Source organism: Tachyglossus aculeatus, chromosome 21 (genome assembly GCF_015852505.1).
Source record: "Tachyglossus aculeatus isolate mTacAcu1 chromosome 21, mTacAcu1.pri, whole genome shotgun sequence".
Lineage (NCBI taxonomy): Eukaryota > Metazoa > Chordata > Mammalia > Monotremata > Tachyglossidae > Tachyglossus > Tachyglossus aculeatus.
In genome coordinates this window covers 9,239,480-9,255,690 of record NC_052086.1, presented here as the reverse complement: position 1 = coordinate 9,255,690, position 16,211 = coordinate 9,239,480, and the positions used below count along the sequence as shown (strand labels likewise).

At 51.9% G+C, this 16,211-nt stretch overlaps 1 protein-coding gene across 3 annotated transcripts in view; it reads left to right on the top strand.

Moving 5' to 3' along the window:
* Positions 1 to 14,685, top strand: part of SMPD4 (sphingomyelin phosphodiesterase 4) — an 86,848-nt gene extending 72,163 nt beyond the window's left edge. For all 3 annotated transcript variants that reach the window (XM_038762581.1, XM_038762579.1, XM_038762580.1), the window contains 9 exons: positions 2,400 to 2,545; positions 3,306 to 3,396; positions 5,506 to 5,606; positions 6,913 to 7,076; positions 7,637 to 7,842; positions 8,408 to 8,641; positions 9,408 to 9,539; positions 10,223 to 10,351; positions 12,990 to 14,685. In XM_038762581.1, coding sequence (XP_038618509.1) covers positions 2,400 to 2,545; positions 3,306 to 3,396; positions 5,506 to 5,606; positions 6,913 to 7,076; positions 7,637 to 7,842; positions 8,408 to 8,641; positions 9,408 to 9,539; positions 10,223 to 10,351; positions 12,990 to 13,316 — 1,530 coding nt within the window. In that variant the 3' untranslated portion in view covers positions 13,317 to 14,685. The remainder of the gene's footprint in view (positions 1 to 2,399; positions 2,546 to 3,305; positions 3,397 to 5,505; positions 5,607 to 6,912; positions 7,077 to 7,636; positions 7,843 to 8,407; positions 8,642 to 9,407; positions 9,540 to 10,222; positions 10,352 to 12,989) is intronic.
* The last annotated feature ends 1,526 nt before the right edge of the window (positions 14,686 to 16,211 follow it).

Sequence of the window (16,211 nt, the reverse complement as noted above, 5' to 3'; positions counted from 1 at the left end):
CCTTTGGAAGTCATGTAACTTCTCTGTGCCTCAGTTACCATCATCTGTAAAATGGGGAAGAAGACTCGTAGCCCCATGTGGGACTTGAGCTGTGTCCAACTTGGTTAGGTTGTGTCTGCCCCAGCGCTTAGTTCGGTGCTTGGCACATAGTAAATTGTAAGTGCTTAACAAATGCCATAAAAAAAAAGAAAGGTAGGGGGGCACGAGTCGGGTCAGAGACAGGAGACAACAGAGAGCACTGAATAGGTTGCCTTGAGGGGAACAGAGCATTTGGGTGAGGGGGGAGAGACGGGGAAAGTGAGGCAGAGAGAGTGGTTGGGAGGGCCTTAAAGACAGGTTGCCATTGAAGGTTCTGAAGCAGGTTAGCATCTGAGGTAAAGGACTCCCATATAAGCACATTCTCAAAAATTGGTCTGGCCAGTCTGATCAGAAAAGACTTACCCCAGAAACGACAATCACAATTGAAGGGGAAAAACAAAATGAGGCGTTTTGGAAGTGGCGACTAAGAACCTTGCGTCGAAAACTCTGCAGGGGGTTTTACAAAAGAGACGTTTGTAGAAGATCAACAAGGGTTTAGGGCCTTCGGGTGCAGGTCAGAGGACAGGCACCATCAGGAGTTTATGGACTAGAAGAGGAGGCACATCAGTCAGTTTTTTGAGTGCTTACTATGTGCAGAGCACTGTACTAAGTGCTCGGGAGACTATAATTCAACAGAATTAGCAGGCCCGTTTCCTGCCCGTAGCGAGCTGATGGTCTAGAGGGGGAGATGGACATTAATATGAATAAATAAGTAATTTATAATGTATAATTTAAAGATACTTATGTAAGTGCTGTGGGGTTGGGGGTGGGGCAGCTATCAAATGACCCAAAGGTGGAGGTTGAAGTGCCTAGACACATCAGGCAAAGAGGCTCTGCTACCACTTGCCTTTGTTCAGGTAATTTTACGATTGAGTCGGGTGGTCCGGGTCATGGAGTGTACCTGTGGGCTGCAGAATGGGCGAAGCTTTTCCGGGAAAGCTTCCTGGAGTTGGTGGCCGATCGTATTTGAGTGCCTGCTGTGTGCAGAGCACCAAACTGAGCGCTTGGGAGAGTACAGTACACAGAATTAGCCAACATGTTCCCTTGCCTATCACAAACGCTTACGCAAGTGGGGCTCCTCACCCATTCCTGCTCCTTTCCGTGAGGCTGTTATTTATTTATTTATTTTAAATGGTGTTTTTTAAGCCCTTTCTATGTACCGGTACTGTACTAAGTGATGGGGCTCACAGTCTTAATCCCCATTTTACAGAGGAGGGAACTGAGGCACAGAAAAGTGTCACGGGACAGCAGACATGCGGCGGAGCCGGGACTAGAACCCAGATCCTCCTGACTGCCGGGCCCCGTGCTCTGATCACTAGGCCACGCTACCTCTCCGTGGCTTGATGTGGCCAAGTCTAGGCCAGTGCCTGGGCAAAGACAGGACGGAGAGGTCGGGGGCTGCTGAGCTCAGCTCTGGCTCTTCATTCTGGGACCCCAGGACTGAACGTGGAGCGCCGCTTCTTGCATAAACCCAGCCGGAGGCGGGGAGCATAGCGGAAAAGACCCCTCATATCAATTTCACCCCATCGGATCTGGTGGGGTCGGGGGGTTGGGGGGGATGGCATGGGGGTTGGCTTGGTGTTTGACCCGCGAGGCCGAGATTCGCCTCTAAGATGCAGAGGAACCAGAATCCGACAAGAGCCTTCCTTCAGCCTCGCCCTCCCACCTGCCTTCGGTTTGTGGGGCGACCCGGTCCGGCTGAGGTGGAGGAGCGGAGCCCTGGAGTGGCCAGAGGACTCCAGATTTGCCCCCTGCCAGAGAAGGAGGGTTAAGGGGTGCCGTGTGTGTGTGCTGGGGGAGGGCAAGGGGAGGGGGGCTGTGTTCCCCAACTCCATCACACAACCACTTGTGCCCTCTTCCTGCCCTCCCTGTGCGAGGTGAGGCTGGGTAGTTGTCCCACCCTGGAGACAGCCCTGGGCCCGTCCCACTGCTGGGTATGAGATGGGAGTGGGCACAGTGAGACCCTTTTCCCATTTACCCATAGGGCGTTTTTAGGACTTCCGGGCATGAGGCTGTCACGCTAAAGTCCCCTCAGCAGATATGATGGTGAATTTGCACATAAATACATCCCGGTGGAGACCGGCTAAGTGCCAATTGTCTGCTGAAGCACCCTGGCATGGAGACTGCCCGCCCCACCCTCGCCCACGTTCATCAGCGAAGAAAGACGCCCAGGAGCGGGGCCGGTCAGGAGGGGAGCAGTGGGCAGCCCACGGGAGGCCCCGAGGGGGAAGCGATCCAGGGAAGCCCCTGCTTACCCCGCCTTCCTCCCACTCCTCTCCGGCAGAGGTTAACTTCACCTTCCCGCCTTGTTTTGACCTTAGGAATCATTTAAACCCACGGAGGAGCACGTTCTGGTGGTGAGACTGTTCGTGAAGCACTTGCACGCTTTCTCCAACAGCCTGAAGGCTGAACAGACACCTCCGACTGCCCATTCCCACACAGCCAGCCCCTTGGAGGAATTCAAACGGTTAGTCCCCCGCCCCCTGCCAGGCCAGGAACTCCCGGGTCCGGGGATCACTGGGGCGGGAACTCTTAGGAGAATCAAATTATTCGCCCCCTCACAAATGGTTTGGAGCCACAGTCGGGGTGTGTACCAAGTACTGTGAGTTGTCTCCACTGAGCATGATTCACAGCGCCCTATTTTAATGCCGTTGGGGGGAATCGCCTTTCGGCCCGGCCCCCCGGATAGCGCCCGGGTGAGGCCTGGCGGGGGGTTGAGGGGGGTGGTTCCCCAGAGGGGCCGGGGCCAGCTCGGGAGACCGGCTCAGGTGCAGAGGATCTGGGAGATTAGGAAGGGTGGACCGCTCTCCCTGACATCCCCGTGTCCTCGGAGGACTGATCGGAGGAGCTTCCTGGGCCCGAAAGGTTTACCGGTTATCATTAGCATCGCCAGTTTATGAGCACTTACTGTGTGCAGAGCACTGGACGAGGTGTCTGCCGGCATCAAGCGAAGGTCGGCGGTTGGGCCCCAGTCGTCCTCGCTGAGGATGGGGTAAATAAAGGGAGCAAATCCAAGTATAAAGGTGACACAGGAGGGAGTGGGAGAAGAGGAAGCGAGGGCTTAGTCGGGGAAGGCCTCTTGGAGGAGATGGGATTTTATATGTTTTCACATGTGCTTCCGTAGCCCTTACATGCCAAGGGCCTCCCGTTTCTACAGGGGAGTTGGTCGGGTCCCCTGCTCTCCAGGTGGCTCTTGGACATTTGATTTTGTTGCCATCTCGTTGTAGAGTGGTGATTCCCCGGTTTGTCCAGCAGAAACTCTACGTCTTCCTACAGCACTGCTTTGGCCATTGGCCCCTGGACGCCTCCTTCAGAGCCGTATGTACCAACCCTATCATCGCCACCGCGCTTAAACCGGAATCGGAGCCAGCCCCGGGGCTCCGCCTGGGCCTGGTGGGAAGAGCAGTGAGAAGCAGTGTGGCCCAATGGGTAGAACATAGAGGTCTTGGATTTGGAGGGCCCGGGTGACCAAGGGGCTGCCGGGTGACCTTGGCCGGGTCATTTCCTGGATCCCCCTTTGCTCATCGGGAGAATGGGGATTCAATTCCTCATCTGCCTGCCACTTAGACGGGAGCCCCGTGTGGGTCAGGAACCACATCTGACCTGATGATCTACCGTAGAGCTTAGGACAGTGCCTGTCACATAGTAAGCACTTAAATACCGCAATTATTTTGATTTATTATTATGCTGGTAGCCCAAGTTGGCCCACTTAATAGATTGGGCCTCAAGCCGAGCATTGGCTTAAATGTTAGTCCTTATGTGCTTAAATGAGAAGCAGTGTGGTCTAGTGGATAGAGGCCAGTCCTAGTACTCAGAAGGACCTGGGTTCTAATCCCCACTCTGCCACTTAATCTGCTGTGTGACTTGGGGCAAGTCACTTCACTTCTCTGTGCCTGTTCCCTCTTCTGTAAAATGGAGATTAAGACTGTGAGCCCCACGTGGGACATGGACTGTGTCCATCCTGATTAGTTTGTATCTACCCCAGCGCTTAGTACAGTGCCTGGCAAGTAGTAAGTGCCAATTGTCAGCTGTGTGACTTTGGGCAAGTCACTTAACTTCTCTGTGCCCCAGTTACCTCATCTGTAAAATGGGGATTAAGACAGTGAGCCCTTCCTCCCCCCACCCCCCGGGACAACCTGATCACCTTGTAACCTCCCCAGCGCTTAGAACACTGCTTTGCACATAGTAAGCGCTTAATAAATGTCATTATTATTATTATTATTATTATTATTATTATTATTATTATTATTAACAGATGCCCCCCCCACCAAAAAGTGCCACTTTCTGGTGCCCAGGAAACCATACCTTGGCAGACGGGTTCTCTCTCTGCAGTCAGGATGTACCAAATGGTGGAAAAAGAGTCTGATGGTGGGGAGGGTCTTAAACTGGAGACTGATCCCACTTTAGTGCTGGAACACTCCCCTTCCCCCAGTTCCTGGTCTACTGTTTCCTTCCTCCGGGGCCTTTCTGCCCCCGGGACATACGAGGGGGAGCCCTATTGTCCCATAATTCACCACCCTGCCTTGGAGGAGGAAAATGCAAGAAAGATAACCCAGAACAGGACTGGAGTGCAACTCACCCCTCCGCCTCTTTGCTTAACCCAGCCCTGCTAGGTTACAATGGCACTTATTGAGCTTCCACTGACTGCAATACACTGTGCTAGGCGCTTGGGAAGAACGACAGTAGTAGCAGGAATGGGATTTGTTGGGCCGAATGCTGTGTACTAGGCGCTTGAGGAAATACAGAAGTAGTGGAGCAGTGTAGCAGTAGAGAAGCCACGTGGCCTAGTGGAAAGAGCCCAGGGAGTCAGAGGACCTGCTTCTTAATCCTGGCTTTGACACTTATCTGCTGTGTGTGACCTTGGGCAGGTCATTTCACTGTTCACTTTTCTGGACCTCAGGTGCCCTCATCTGTAAAGTGGGGATTCAATACCGGTTCTCCCTCCTGCTTAGGCCGTAAGCCCCACGTTGGGCCTGATGATCTTGTATCTACCCCAGCGCTTAGTACAGTGCCTGGCACATAACTTACCGCTTAACATTTAACACAGCACTTAATAAATACTGCAGTTATTAGTAGTAGTAATGGTAGCAGAATTGGTATCTGTTGAGCATCTGCCGGGCATATCACACTGTAGAAGGCGTTTGGGAAGAAGCAGACAAGCAAGCAAACCCATTCCCTGCCCACAAAGAGCTTTCTTCCAGCGGGGAAGATGGTTCTCTTCCAGATGAGTCGAAGGTACCTAGGCGAGGTTAGGGTTCAGTGCCTTTCTTGGGGTCACAAAGTCAAGCTGGAACTGATGTTAGAGTTCTTGGCCTCCCTAGGTGTCCCCTGTCCCGTTGACAGGGGATGGTCGATCGCTAGGTAGTCCCAAAGTCCCCCTTCTCCGGGATTCAGTGGGTCCTCCCACTATGTCTCCCTCCCCTCCAGGTCCTGGAGATGTGGTTGAGTTACCTACAGCCATGGAGATACGCACCCGAGAAGCAGTTTCAGATGGCCGAAACCCAGCCCCGCAGCGTCTCGGAAAGATGGTAAGCATTCCCGGAAGCTCCCCGTGATCCCTTGACTTCGGCAGGGGCGGCTTTCCCTCTGCTCCCAATCAATCCATCGGTCTGTGGTATTAGTGATATCAGTCAGTACTATAGGGCAGTGTGGCAGAGGGCAGAAAATACTCCTGTGACCAGGCCAGACACTTGGCACTCTGGGAATCAGATGCTTCCTGGTTCTGTGGCATCTGAGTTGGGCGGGTAGAAAGGAGGGGCCCAAGCCCAGCTGCGTTTCTGGTTATGTTGAACCCCAACCCCCCTGCCATTTCCTCTGCTGCCTCAGCGTCCCTCTCCCCCCGCCCCCGGTCTCTCTTTCTGTCTCTCTCTCCTATCCAGCCCAATTTTCTAGAGGGGCAGGCAGAGCTTCACTCTCGTTCTTTTTATCCCCCTCCCCAGTACCCCAGTATTTCCAATCAATAAGTGGTCTTTATTGAGCATTTATTGCGTACTAAGTACTTGGGAGAGTCCATTTACAATAGAGAGGGTAGACACATTTCCCGCCCACAAAGAGCTGACGATCTAGAGGGGAGACGGGCATTAAAATATATTCAGGTAGAGAAAGAGGCAGAGTGTAAGGATGTGGACAAAAGTACTGTGGGGCTTGGGGGTGGGGTGTCAGCGCTTGAGGGGTACAGCCCCAAGCGCATAGTTGATGCAGAGGTAGAACCAGTAGGGTGAGAGGATGGAGGGGTTAGTCAGAGAAGGCTTCTTGAAGGAGGTATGATTTTAGAAGGGCTTCAAAAATGAGGAGGGTCAGGGTCTAGGCCCAGTGTAGCCCCACACCTTCCATTCTCTGCCCTCAACATCCTGCCCAGATGCTGACTGCCTCCTCAAATCAAATCCTTCCTCCAATCCGACCGACAGTTACTCTCCGCTCCTTAAAAGCCTTGTTGAAGGCACATCTCTTCCAAGAGACCTTCCCAGACTAAGCCCCACTTTTCCTCATCTCTCCCTCCTGCATGGCCCTTACTTGCTCCCTTTGCTCATCCTCCCCTCCCAGCCCCACAGCACCTATGTTCGTATCTGTAATTTTATTTGTATTGATGTCTGTCTCCCCTCCTCTAGACCGTAAGCCGATTGTGGCCCGGGAATGTCACTGTTTATCGTTGTATTGTACTTTCCCAAGCACTTAGTACAGTGCTCTACACACAGTAAGCGCTCAGTAAATATGATTGAATGAATGAACTTCCTGTGGCTAGGTGCCTGAAACAAGGGAGGGGACTGGAGTGGGAGAGTGAAGGGATGGAAAACGACGGCCGCGTTTAAGTCTTCATCCTCCTTTCCTTTCCAGGGCTCCCTTCGTGCAGGAGAACCTGCTGATGTACACCAAATTGTTCATCGGCTTCCTCACCCGGGCCCTGCGGACGGACCTGGTCAGCCCCAAAAACGCTCTCATGGTATTCCGCGTGGCCAAGGTGTTCTCCCAGCCAAACCTGGCCGAGATGATCCAGAAGGGTAATCGGGCTGCTCTGCCTCCTGGCATGGAATGGGAGGGTAGTGGCAGGGGAGGAGGTGGTGGGAAGGGTGTAGACTGTCTTGGTTTTGCGGGACAAAGTTTCTATTCGTTTGCGGAGGCCGGGGAGGGAAGGAAGGCGTCAGGGTGGTCTCAATTTATTAAGAGGAATACCCTTTAAACCCTCAGGCAGTCAATCAGTCTATCGGTGGTATTTATTGAGCGCCGACTGTGTGCAGAGCACCTGACTCTCCTGACAAAAGTGCGCCTCCAGAATTCATTATCAGTATTATTTAAGCGCTTACTCTGTGTCAAACACTCTTCTAAGCACTGGGAAGATGCAGGTTAATCTCATTGGATACAGTCCCAGTCCCACACGGGCCTCACAGACATCATGGGCGGGAGAACGTGTCTGCCAACCCTGCTGTATCGTCCCCTCCCAAGCGCTTAGTCCAGTGCTCTGCACACAGTAAGCGCTCAGTAAATACGATCGATCGGGAGAAATGGTGTCCACCTGCCCAGTGACCAGAAAGGAAATGAATCCTGAAATCTCGTGCCATAGGGGAGCAGCTATTTCTGGAGCCCGAACTGGTCATCCCTCACCGCCAACACCGAATCTACCTGACCCCCAGTTTTGGCGGCAGTTACCTGTCGTCGTGGCCGCCGGCAATCACCGACGCCTCGTTCAAGGTCAAGAGCCAGGTTTCCAGCCTAGAGGGCCAGGATTGCCAGTACAAGCAGATGTTCGGCCTGGAAGTCAGGGACCTGGTCAGTCAGAGACAATTTCCCTGGGAACTGATTTTTCCCCCTATCTCCTGGAGTCTTTTTGTGGGGTGTAGTTACAGGGTGCAGGAAGGTCCGGCCGGGTCCCTCGTGGAGGCTCGTGACACCTTGGACTGCTAAACGCTTCTGGGGAGGGATGAGACGGAGGATTCCCACCCCCTGCAAATCCTTTGCCCCTACCCATCCTGCATGCCTCAGCTTTTATTACCAGCAGGCATCAGGCCCGTCAGGGGCCCATGCCAAGTTGCCTCTGGTCTGCACGCTTTAGAAACTGACTGGGAGCTGGAGCGGGCAACCCACGAGCCCTTTGGGACCTGCTGGGAACAATTCCACCCCTGTCCCTAGGGGGGAATCTTTACCTCAGCTTTAGAGCCCAGAAGTTGCCCCTGCTTTCTGGTGCATCGGAGTCTCATCACCTCCCCACGATTGACACTCCGGACCTGCCTTTATGCCGAACACGCTTCCACGTCTGGCGGCTTCAGTCACACTCCCTCTCAGCCGCCCCGGTTTCGGGTCTGTCACGGCCTCCCCGTTCGTGTTTGGTCTCCAGGTGTTTCGGCTCGCCCACATGATCGCCCAAGCCAAGCAGACGGCCAGGTCCATATCTGACCAGTCGGCCGAGAACGCGGCTGGCCAGTCCTTCTTCTCGTGGCTGCGCTTCGGTTCGGTGGAGGTGAACGGCTCCTTCACGACCAACGACCTCGACGAGATGGGGCAGGACAGCATCAAGAAGATCGACGAGTACCTGGAGAAGGCGCTGGAGTATCTGTGTCAGATATTTCGGGTACGGAGGTGGTCCGCGTTGGATCGTGTCTGAGACGGCCCTCTGTTTCCTCCTTCTCCCCGACTTCCCCTTTCCATCGCTCTGTAGTGGGCTGCAGGAAACCAGAACATAGGGACAGCACAGGAAGAAAGCCGGCTCTCCAGCCTGGCGGGCACTTGGTGCCCTCTCCCAGCCTTCTCCCATGCCCCCCGGTTCTGGTCCTGTTGAAGACCCTTTGCTGATAAGGGACGGCGGGTGTTTCTTCCTGCTTAGGACCCCGAGATGGGCTTCTCCCAGCCCGTTGCCCCCAGGGCCTGTGAGAACCTCCCGCTTCATTAGACCCCGGGAGAATGGAATGCTTCAGTTGGCCTTTGAGACAGGAGCGGGTGGGCCGTGGCGGAAAGCGGGCAGAGGTTTGGCATCTCACCAACCCCCCCACTCGAGTCGGGGGCAGAGCCAGTTTTTGGGCGGAGGGCGGGTAGTTGGGGACCAAATGTGAGTTTTCCCCACTGCAGGAAGGATACATCTGGGCTCATTCTAGCAATCAGGAGTATTTATCAAGCACAGACTGTCACTAAGCGCTTGGGAGAGCGCCCTAGATTTAATAGACATAATTCTGGCCTTTGAGAGGCTTCTAGTTTAGCGGGGAGCCGGTTGCTAAAAGGAATTTACAAGCAGAAGCAGCAGCAGAGGTTGAGGATGGGGATGGCCGGGGGGCCCTCGGTTTCTCACGCCCTGCCCCAGCTGGGGCAAGGGGAAATGAGGATGGTCCGGTGTCTTTGAATAGTTGAACGAAACCCAGCTGACCCAGCTGATGATGAGCGCGGGGACACCCCAGAATGAAAACGGAAAGAAACAACTCCCTGACTGCGTGATGAGCGACAATGGGTTACTTCTCACTCCGCTGGGCAGGTACCAGGTAAGCAGGTGAGGGGCCCGCGGGCGCTGCCAGTCGGAGCGACTCCATCCTACGGGCTTGGCGGCCTTGGGCGGAGGCAGGCGGGCCGATGGGCCTCCGCGGGCTACTGGGTAGAAGGCATCCCGGCTGAGGCAGAGAGGAGAGCCAACGGGGACCAGGCTCACAAATGGACCTCTCACTCCTCTTGCCGTCAAAACCTTATTGAAGGCACATCTCTTCCAAGAGGCCTTCCCTGACTAAGCCCTCCTTTCCTCTTTCATTCATTTCATTCATTGTCGTATTTATTGAGCACTTACTGTGTGCAGAGCACTGGACTAAGCGCTTGGGAAGTTCTCCCACTCCCTTCTGCATCGCTTTGCCCTCTCTGTTTTTCCCCCATCCCAGCCTCACAGACCTCACATCCATATATTTAATTTATTAATGTCTTTCTCCCCCTCTAAACTGTAAGTTCTTTGTGGGCAGGGAGTGTGTATCTGTTACATTGTACTCTCCCAAGTGCTTAGTACAGTGTTCTGCACACAGTAAATGCCCAGTAAATACGATTTAGTGAATGAATGAATGAACGAACCCCTCGGGGGGTTGGGGAGGGCGCCCTGAACAGGGAGAAAGGGAGTTGGTGGGCAACAGGGCTGAACCCGCCGACCGGCCTCAGAGTCTTGGACCTGTCCTCCCCCCACTCCTAGATCATCAACGGCCTCCGCAGGTTTGAGATCGAGTACCAAGGAGACAGCGAGCTGCAGCCCATCAGGAGTTATGAGAACGCCACACTGGTGCGGGTCCTCTTCCGGCTGTCATCGGCAATCAATCGCAGGGTGAGTAGTTGGGAGGGGAGCACGGAGTGGACAGTCAGCCCTCCCCTTGCCCCCCACCATCTGGGGCCCTAGCCAGTTAGTAGGGTGATCCCTTTTGGGGAGGCTCATGAATAATAGCATTAAGGTTTTTCCACCAGCCCAGTGTGGGTTGGCTGGGGATGGGTGTGGAGGGGATTCTTCTTTCTTAAAGAATCCCAGCCTAGCAGTATTTATCCTGGTACATAGTAAGTGCATAACAAATACCACAATTATTACTATTATTATGGATTCTGCTGTCCTCGGACTCAGAGAGTTTGGTTTTCTTTTCCGTTTACATGAACTCCTTCTGGCCTTCTGAGCCCCGTGGATTTCTGTGCCGGGTAGATCGCGGCCCACGCGGGAACTAGTTCAAAAAGGGGCCAACTTCTCCGTAGTCCTTTCCTCCATTTCACAGTTCAGCAGGAGATTTGGAGTGGTCTGCCTGGTTTCTTGTTTCCGATACTCCGGGCAGATTTGGATTAAGCAGTGAGCACCCCCAGAGACAGGGCTCTAGTCGATGCTTTGGGGTTTCCAGATTTTTCATACGAACCATCCCTACCCGCAAAAATCAGATGGACAGAAGTGAGTTATAAATAGTGGACTAGGCTATCCAACTGAAGCACAGGCGCTTGTGCAGTGCTCTGTACTCAGCAATCCCTCTAAACTGTAAGCTCATTGTGGATGGGGAATGTTTCTACCAACTCTCCCAAGCGCTTAGCAGAGTGCTTGGCACAGAAAGTGCTCAATAAAACCAGTAATTGATTTAAGTACCCACATCATTATGGTACTGGTTAAGCCCGTAGTGTGTGTCTAAGCACTGGTATTGATACAAATCAAAAAGGTCAGACACAGTCCCTGCCCCACGTGGGGCTCATAGTCTAAGAAAGAGAACAGGAATTGAATCCACATTGTACAGATGAGGAAACTGAGGCACAAAGAAGTGGAGGGACCTGTCCAAGGTGTCACAGCAGACAAGTAGCGGAGCTAGGAGCGGGACCCAGGTCCTCTGACTCCGTAGCCTGTGTTCTTTCCACTAGGCCATATGGCTCTTCTAAATACGATCGACTGATCAATTAAAAGTCATCGACATGGGAAGATAGGCGGGATACAGTGGAAAGTGACAATGGGCCGGGTGGTTCGGATCAGTTGTATTTATTAAGCACTTGTTGGGTGCAGATCATCGAACTAAGTCCTTGGGAGAGTACAATATAACGGAGTTGGAGGTCACGTTCCCTGCGAGCTTCCAGTCCAGAGGGGTAGACAGACATTAATATAAAATATAAAGGGGTGTATAAGAAATGAGCCCGTTGCTGGGTAGGGACCATCTCTATATGTTGCTGATTTGTACTTCCCAAGCGTTTAGCAGTGCTCTGCACACAGTAAGCGCTCAATAAATACGACTGAATGAATGGACGCATGCAAATCCAAGTGCAAGGGAAGGGAGTAGGAGAAGAGGAACTGAGGGCTTAGTCAGGGATGAGACTGAGGTACGGTGCTGGGGTTCGAGGAGCAAAGCATTGGGCTGGGTTATATTAGAAAATCAGGGAGGTAAGGCAGGAAGAAGCAAGGTGATCTAGTGCTTTAAAGCGTATGATAAGGCGTTTGATTCAGAGATGGGTGGGCAACCACTGGATGTTGTTGAGAAGTCGGAAAATGACGTTGTAGAAAAATGATCTGGGCAGCAGAGAGAAGTAGGGACTGGAGTGGGGAGAGACAGGAGACGGAGAGGTCAACTGTTGAGAGGATGAGTGATTGGATTAACACGGTAACAGTTTAGATGGAGAGGAAAGGGTGGATTTTAGCCATCTTGTGAAGGTTGTACTGACAGGATGTGGTGACATTAGAGATGAGTTGAGGATAATGCCAAAGTTACAGGCTTGTGAAACAGGGAAGATACTGTTTTTGGCTACAGTGATATAGGAAAGTCCAGGGGGAGGGCAGAGTTTGAGTGGGAATTTTTGGACATATTCAGTGTGAGGTGTCACTGGCACATCCAAGTAGAGATGTCCTGAAGGCAGAGGGGAATATGAGGCTACAGAGGAGAGAGATCAGGGCTGGAGATGGAAATCTGGGAATCATTCTCATAGAGATACTAGTTGAAGCTATGGGAGCGAATGAGTTCTCCGAGAGAGTGTGTGGAGATGGAGAATAGAAGGGGACCCAGAACTGAACCTTGAGGGACTTCCGCAGTTAGGGGGTGGGAGGCAGAGGAGGAACCCGTGATAGAGGCTGAGAAGGAGCAGCCAGAGATGGGAGAATGAGGATTCCAAGTGATGGATTTCGAGTAAACAAACAGGAAGGGAAAGGAGGAGGGGACAGACAAGTAAGTCTTGGAGGAATCCAGCAGAGAGAGCAAGCTGATTTGTGCGGCTAGAATAGACGGCGTCAATTAATAAAAATGGGTAGGATATTGGGGGGCGGGGGGAACGGATCTAGAAGCAATCGTGAAAATGATCTTTGTCCCATTGAATATTTTTAGACATTTATAAAATGTACAACCATTTAGCCGTGGCCCAACTGCCGCAAAGGCAGAAGCCCTAGGCATCGATGATCTGTCGACGCCCGGGGGAGGCTGCTCACATGGAGAAAACAAACTAATGAAAATGCTTTCTCGGTTTAGTTTGCCGGCCTGATGGAAAACCTCTGCTCCCGGGAAGATTTCCTAGGCAGCCTGTGCCGCTATCACCTAACCGACCCGTTCGGGGAGGAGCGAACCAGGATCAGCCCAGCGGGCCGGCATCGGACGAGGGTGGCGCCGGGCCCGAGGGTCAGCTTGAGGTTCCTGGCTAGCTACCGGACTCTGCTGTCCCTGTTCCTCCTCGCCTTTGGTATGTCCCTGTTCTCCATCGGCCCCGTGGCCTGCACCTTTCTCCTGGCCTTGGGGTACCTCCTTTATGCCATCATAATGGCTTTCTTCACGGAGAGATGGAGAACTCATCAAGACTGAGGCGGTCCCACCTTCCGGCCAGGCACTGCAGAGACACAGAGCGCCCCAAATTCCTCCGTCATGCCCCGTTTGGAAAGAGGACTGCGACTAGGCCAGTACTAAACGTCTAAAGTTCTTTGTTGTTGTTTTACTTTTTTTCACGAAGAAATGAGATATTTTATAAGTAAGGGCTTGGGGGGCAGCCGCGGGGGTTACCATGAAAACCGACCAGGTACCATCGGTGTTAAGTGATTTATTATTTTTTTTTCCAACCTGAGGTTCCTAGGAATCGAGTGGAGCCTGTGAGAGGAGAAATCCAGACCCACTAAGGCCTTTAATACAAAGGGGTTGTCCAAACTAGCAAGCCCGGACAGGAGAAGTCAGAACAGGCTCGAGGGAGCTAAGCTTGAATGAGCCCTTAATGGGGGAAGAGAGATTGGGCAGTTTATATTTCTGTTGCTTTGAAGGGGTGATTGTTTTATTTCAGCCATGGAGGCACAGGGTAATGGAGTCCCAGAGCGGGTGGCCGCATTTTGGACTGAAAGAGTGACCGGCCCACAGCGGGCTGCTGGCCTTACTCCTCAATCCACCCTCGGGAGAAGCATCCCTGTCTCCCCCTCTTCTCCCTCAATCCCGGTTCCCTCAGCTCGAACCTATCCCCAGCCGGGGAGCCCGGGACCGTGGTGGAGAAGTGGATCGCCGGGCCAGGCCACCATCGGCTGAACGAATGGGCGCCTGGCCGGGCATTGTGCCCTGCCCTATTCCTTCCTCTAAGAACGAGTGATCATTTGGTCCCACGGGCACCAGGCACCAAAATGAGTCACTTGGAAAGTTAACTGCCAAATGTGGAGAATTCCGTAACTCTCCTGCCGGATTTTTGTCCTGCCGTCTTTCCCTTTCCCTCCAAATGGCTTCACCTTAGCAGTCACTACCCCCAAAAGTCATTTTTCCCGTGCAAACCTACTAATTGATTTCTGCGCCTTTTTGTGGGGAGGGGGAGGAGGGAGGGAATGGATTCCGCCTCCCCAAATCCATGATTACACAAAAGGGATGAATGTTGCTAGGCTCTGCTTTGTTTACTAAAATTCAGGAGAATCCTGACAACTAGCTTCTGATCCAGCCACCGGACTTCAACAGAATCTCAAGGTTAAGATACCTGTTTTGTATTTTTTTTAATGGATGATAACACATACTTGAATTCCTTTTTATATATCAGTCAAACAGATCTGGCCGTGAATCAGATGTGACCCAGACTCCTTTTTGGGTACAGGTTTGTCCAGAAATTGGTATACATTAAAATGTTTGATTTGTAAAAGTACAGTTCTGGGTCATGACTTGATGATGATGGTATTTGCCAAGTGCTTATTAAGTGCCAAGCACTGTTCTAAGCACTGGGGGTGATACAAGCTAATCAGGTTGCCTCACGTGGGGCTCACAGTCTTCATCCCCATTTTACGGATGAGGGAACTGGGGCACAGAGAAGTGAAGTGACTTGCTCAAGGGCACACAGCTGATAGGTGGTGGAAACGGGATGAGAACCCACGACCTCTGACTCCCAAGCTCGTACTCTTTCCACTAAGCCATGCCACTTAGCGCTTGGGAGCTATAAACAGTCACATTCCCTGCCCACAAAGGTCTTACAGACAAGACTGTAATTGATCTGTGTCTGACCATGTCTGTAGACTTTGTCAATCAATCAATTTTTTTGAGCACAAGGTGACAACAACAAAAAATGGCACTTATTAAGCACTTACTCTATGCCAAGCACTGTTCTATGCACTGGGGTAGATCCAATCAGGTTGGACACGGTGCCCATTCCATGTGGGGCTCACAGTCTTAATTCCCATTTTACAGAAGTAACTGAGGCACAGAGTTGTGATTTGCCCAAGGTCACACAGCTAGTTAATGGTGGAGGCAGGATTAGAACCCAGATCCTCGGACCCTCAGGCCCAGGCTCTTTTTTCCAGGGGGCCAAATGCTTCTCGGGGCAGGGAAGGTGTCTACTAGCTGTATACAATCAATCAGTTAATGGTATATGTTGAGCATTTACTATGAGCAGAGCACTTTACTAAATGCTTGGGAGAGTACAGTACAAGGAATTATTGGACAAGTTCCTTGTTCAGTCATATTTATTGTACTTACTGTGTGCAGAGCACTGTACTAAATGCTTGGGAGAGTACAATATAACAATAAACAGACACATTCTCTGCCCACAAGTAGCTCACACTCTAGAGGGGTAGACGTTCATGCAGTCGTGTTTATTGAACACTCAATGCAGAGTACCGCACTAAGTACTTGGGAGAGTACAAAACAACAAATGGACACGTCCGCCCACGATGAGATTACAGTCTAGGTGGAGGGGGAGACAGACATTAATATAAATAAATTACAGAAATCTGGGGGGCTGGGAGCTGGGATGAGCAAAAGGAGTAAGTCAGGGTGATGCAGAAAGTGGGAGGAGAGGAAATGGGGGCTTAGGGAAGGCCTCTTGGAGGAGATGGGCCTTCAATAAGGCTTTGAAGGTGGGGGAGAGTGAGTGCTTAATACGGTGCCTGGCACATAGTAGGCACTTAAATAGCATTATCAGTATTACTACTATTATTAGTATTGTTTGTCTCCCTCTCTAGACTAATTTCTTTTTACTCATCCTCTCAGCCCCCACAGCACTTAGGTAAGTACCTAATTTATATCTGTAATTTCTTCATATTAATAAGTACTGTGGGGCTGGAAGGGGGGATCGCTTACGTTCATATCTAATTTATATTAATAAGGATTGTGGGGGAGAGCACGTACTCACATATCTAATTTATGCCTAATTTATATTAATAAGGGTTGGGATGGAAGGGGGAATCACTTATGTACATATCTGTAATTTATCTGTAATTTATATTAATAAGGGCTGTGGGGCTGGACCGT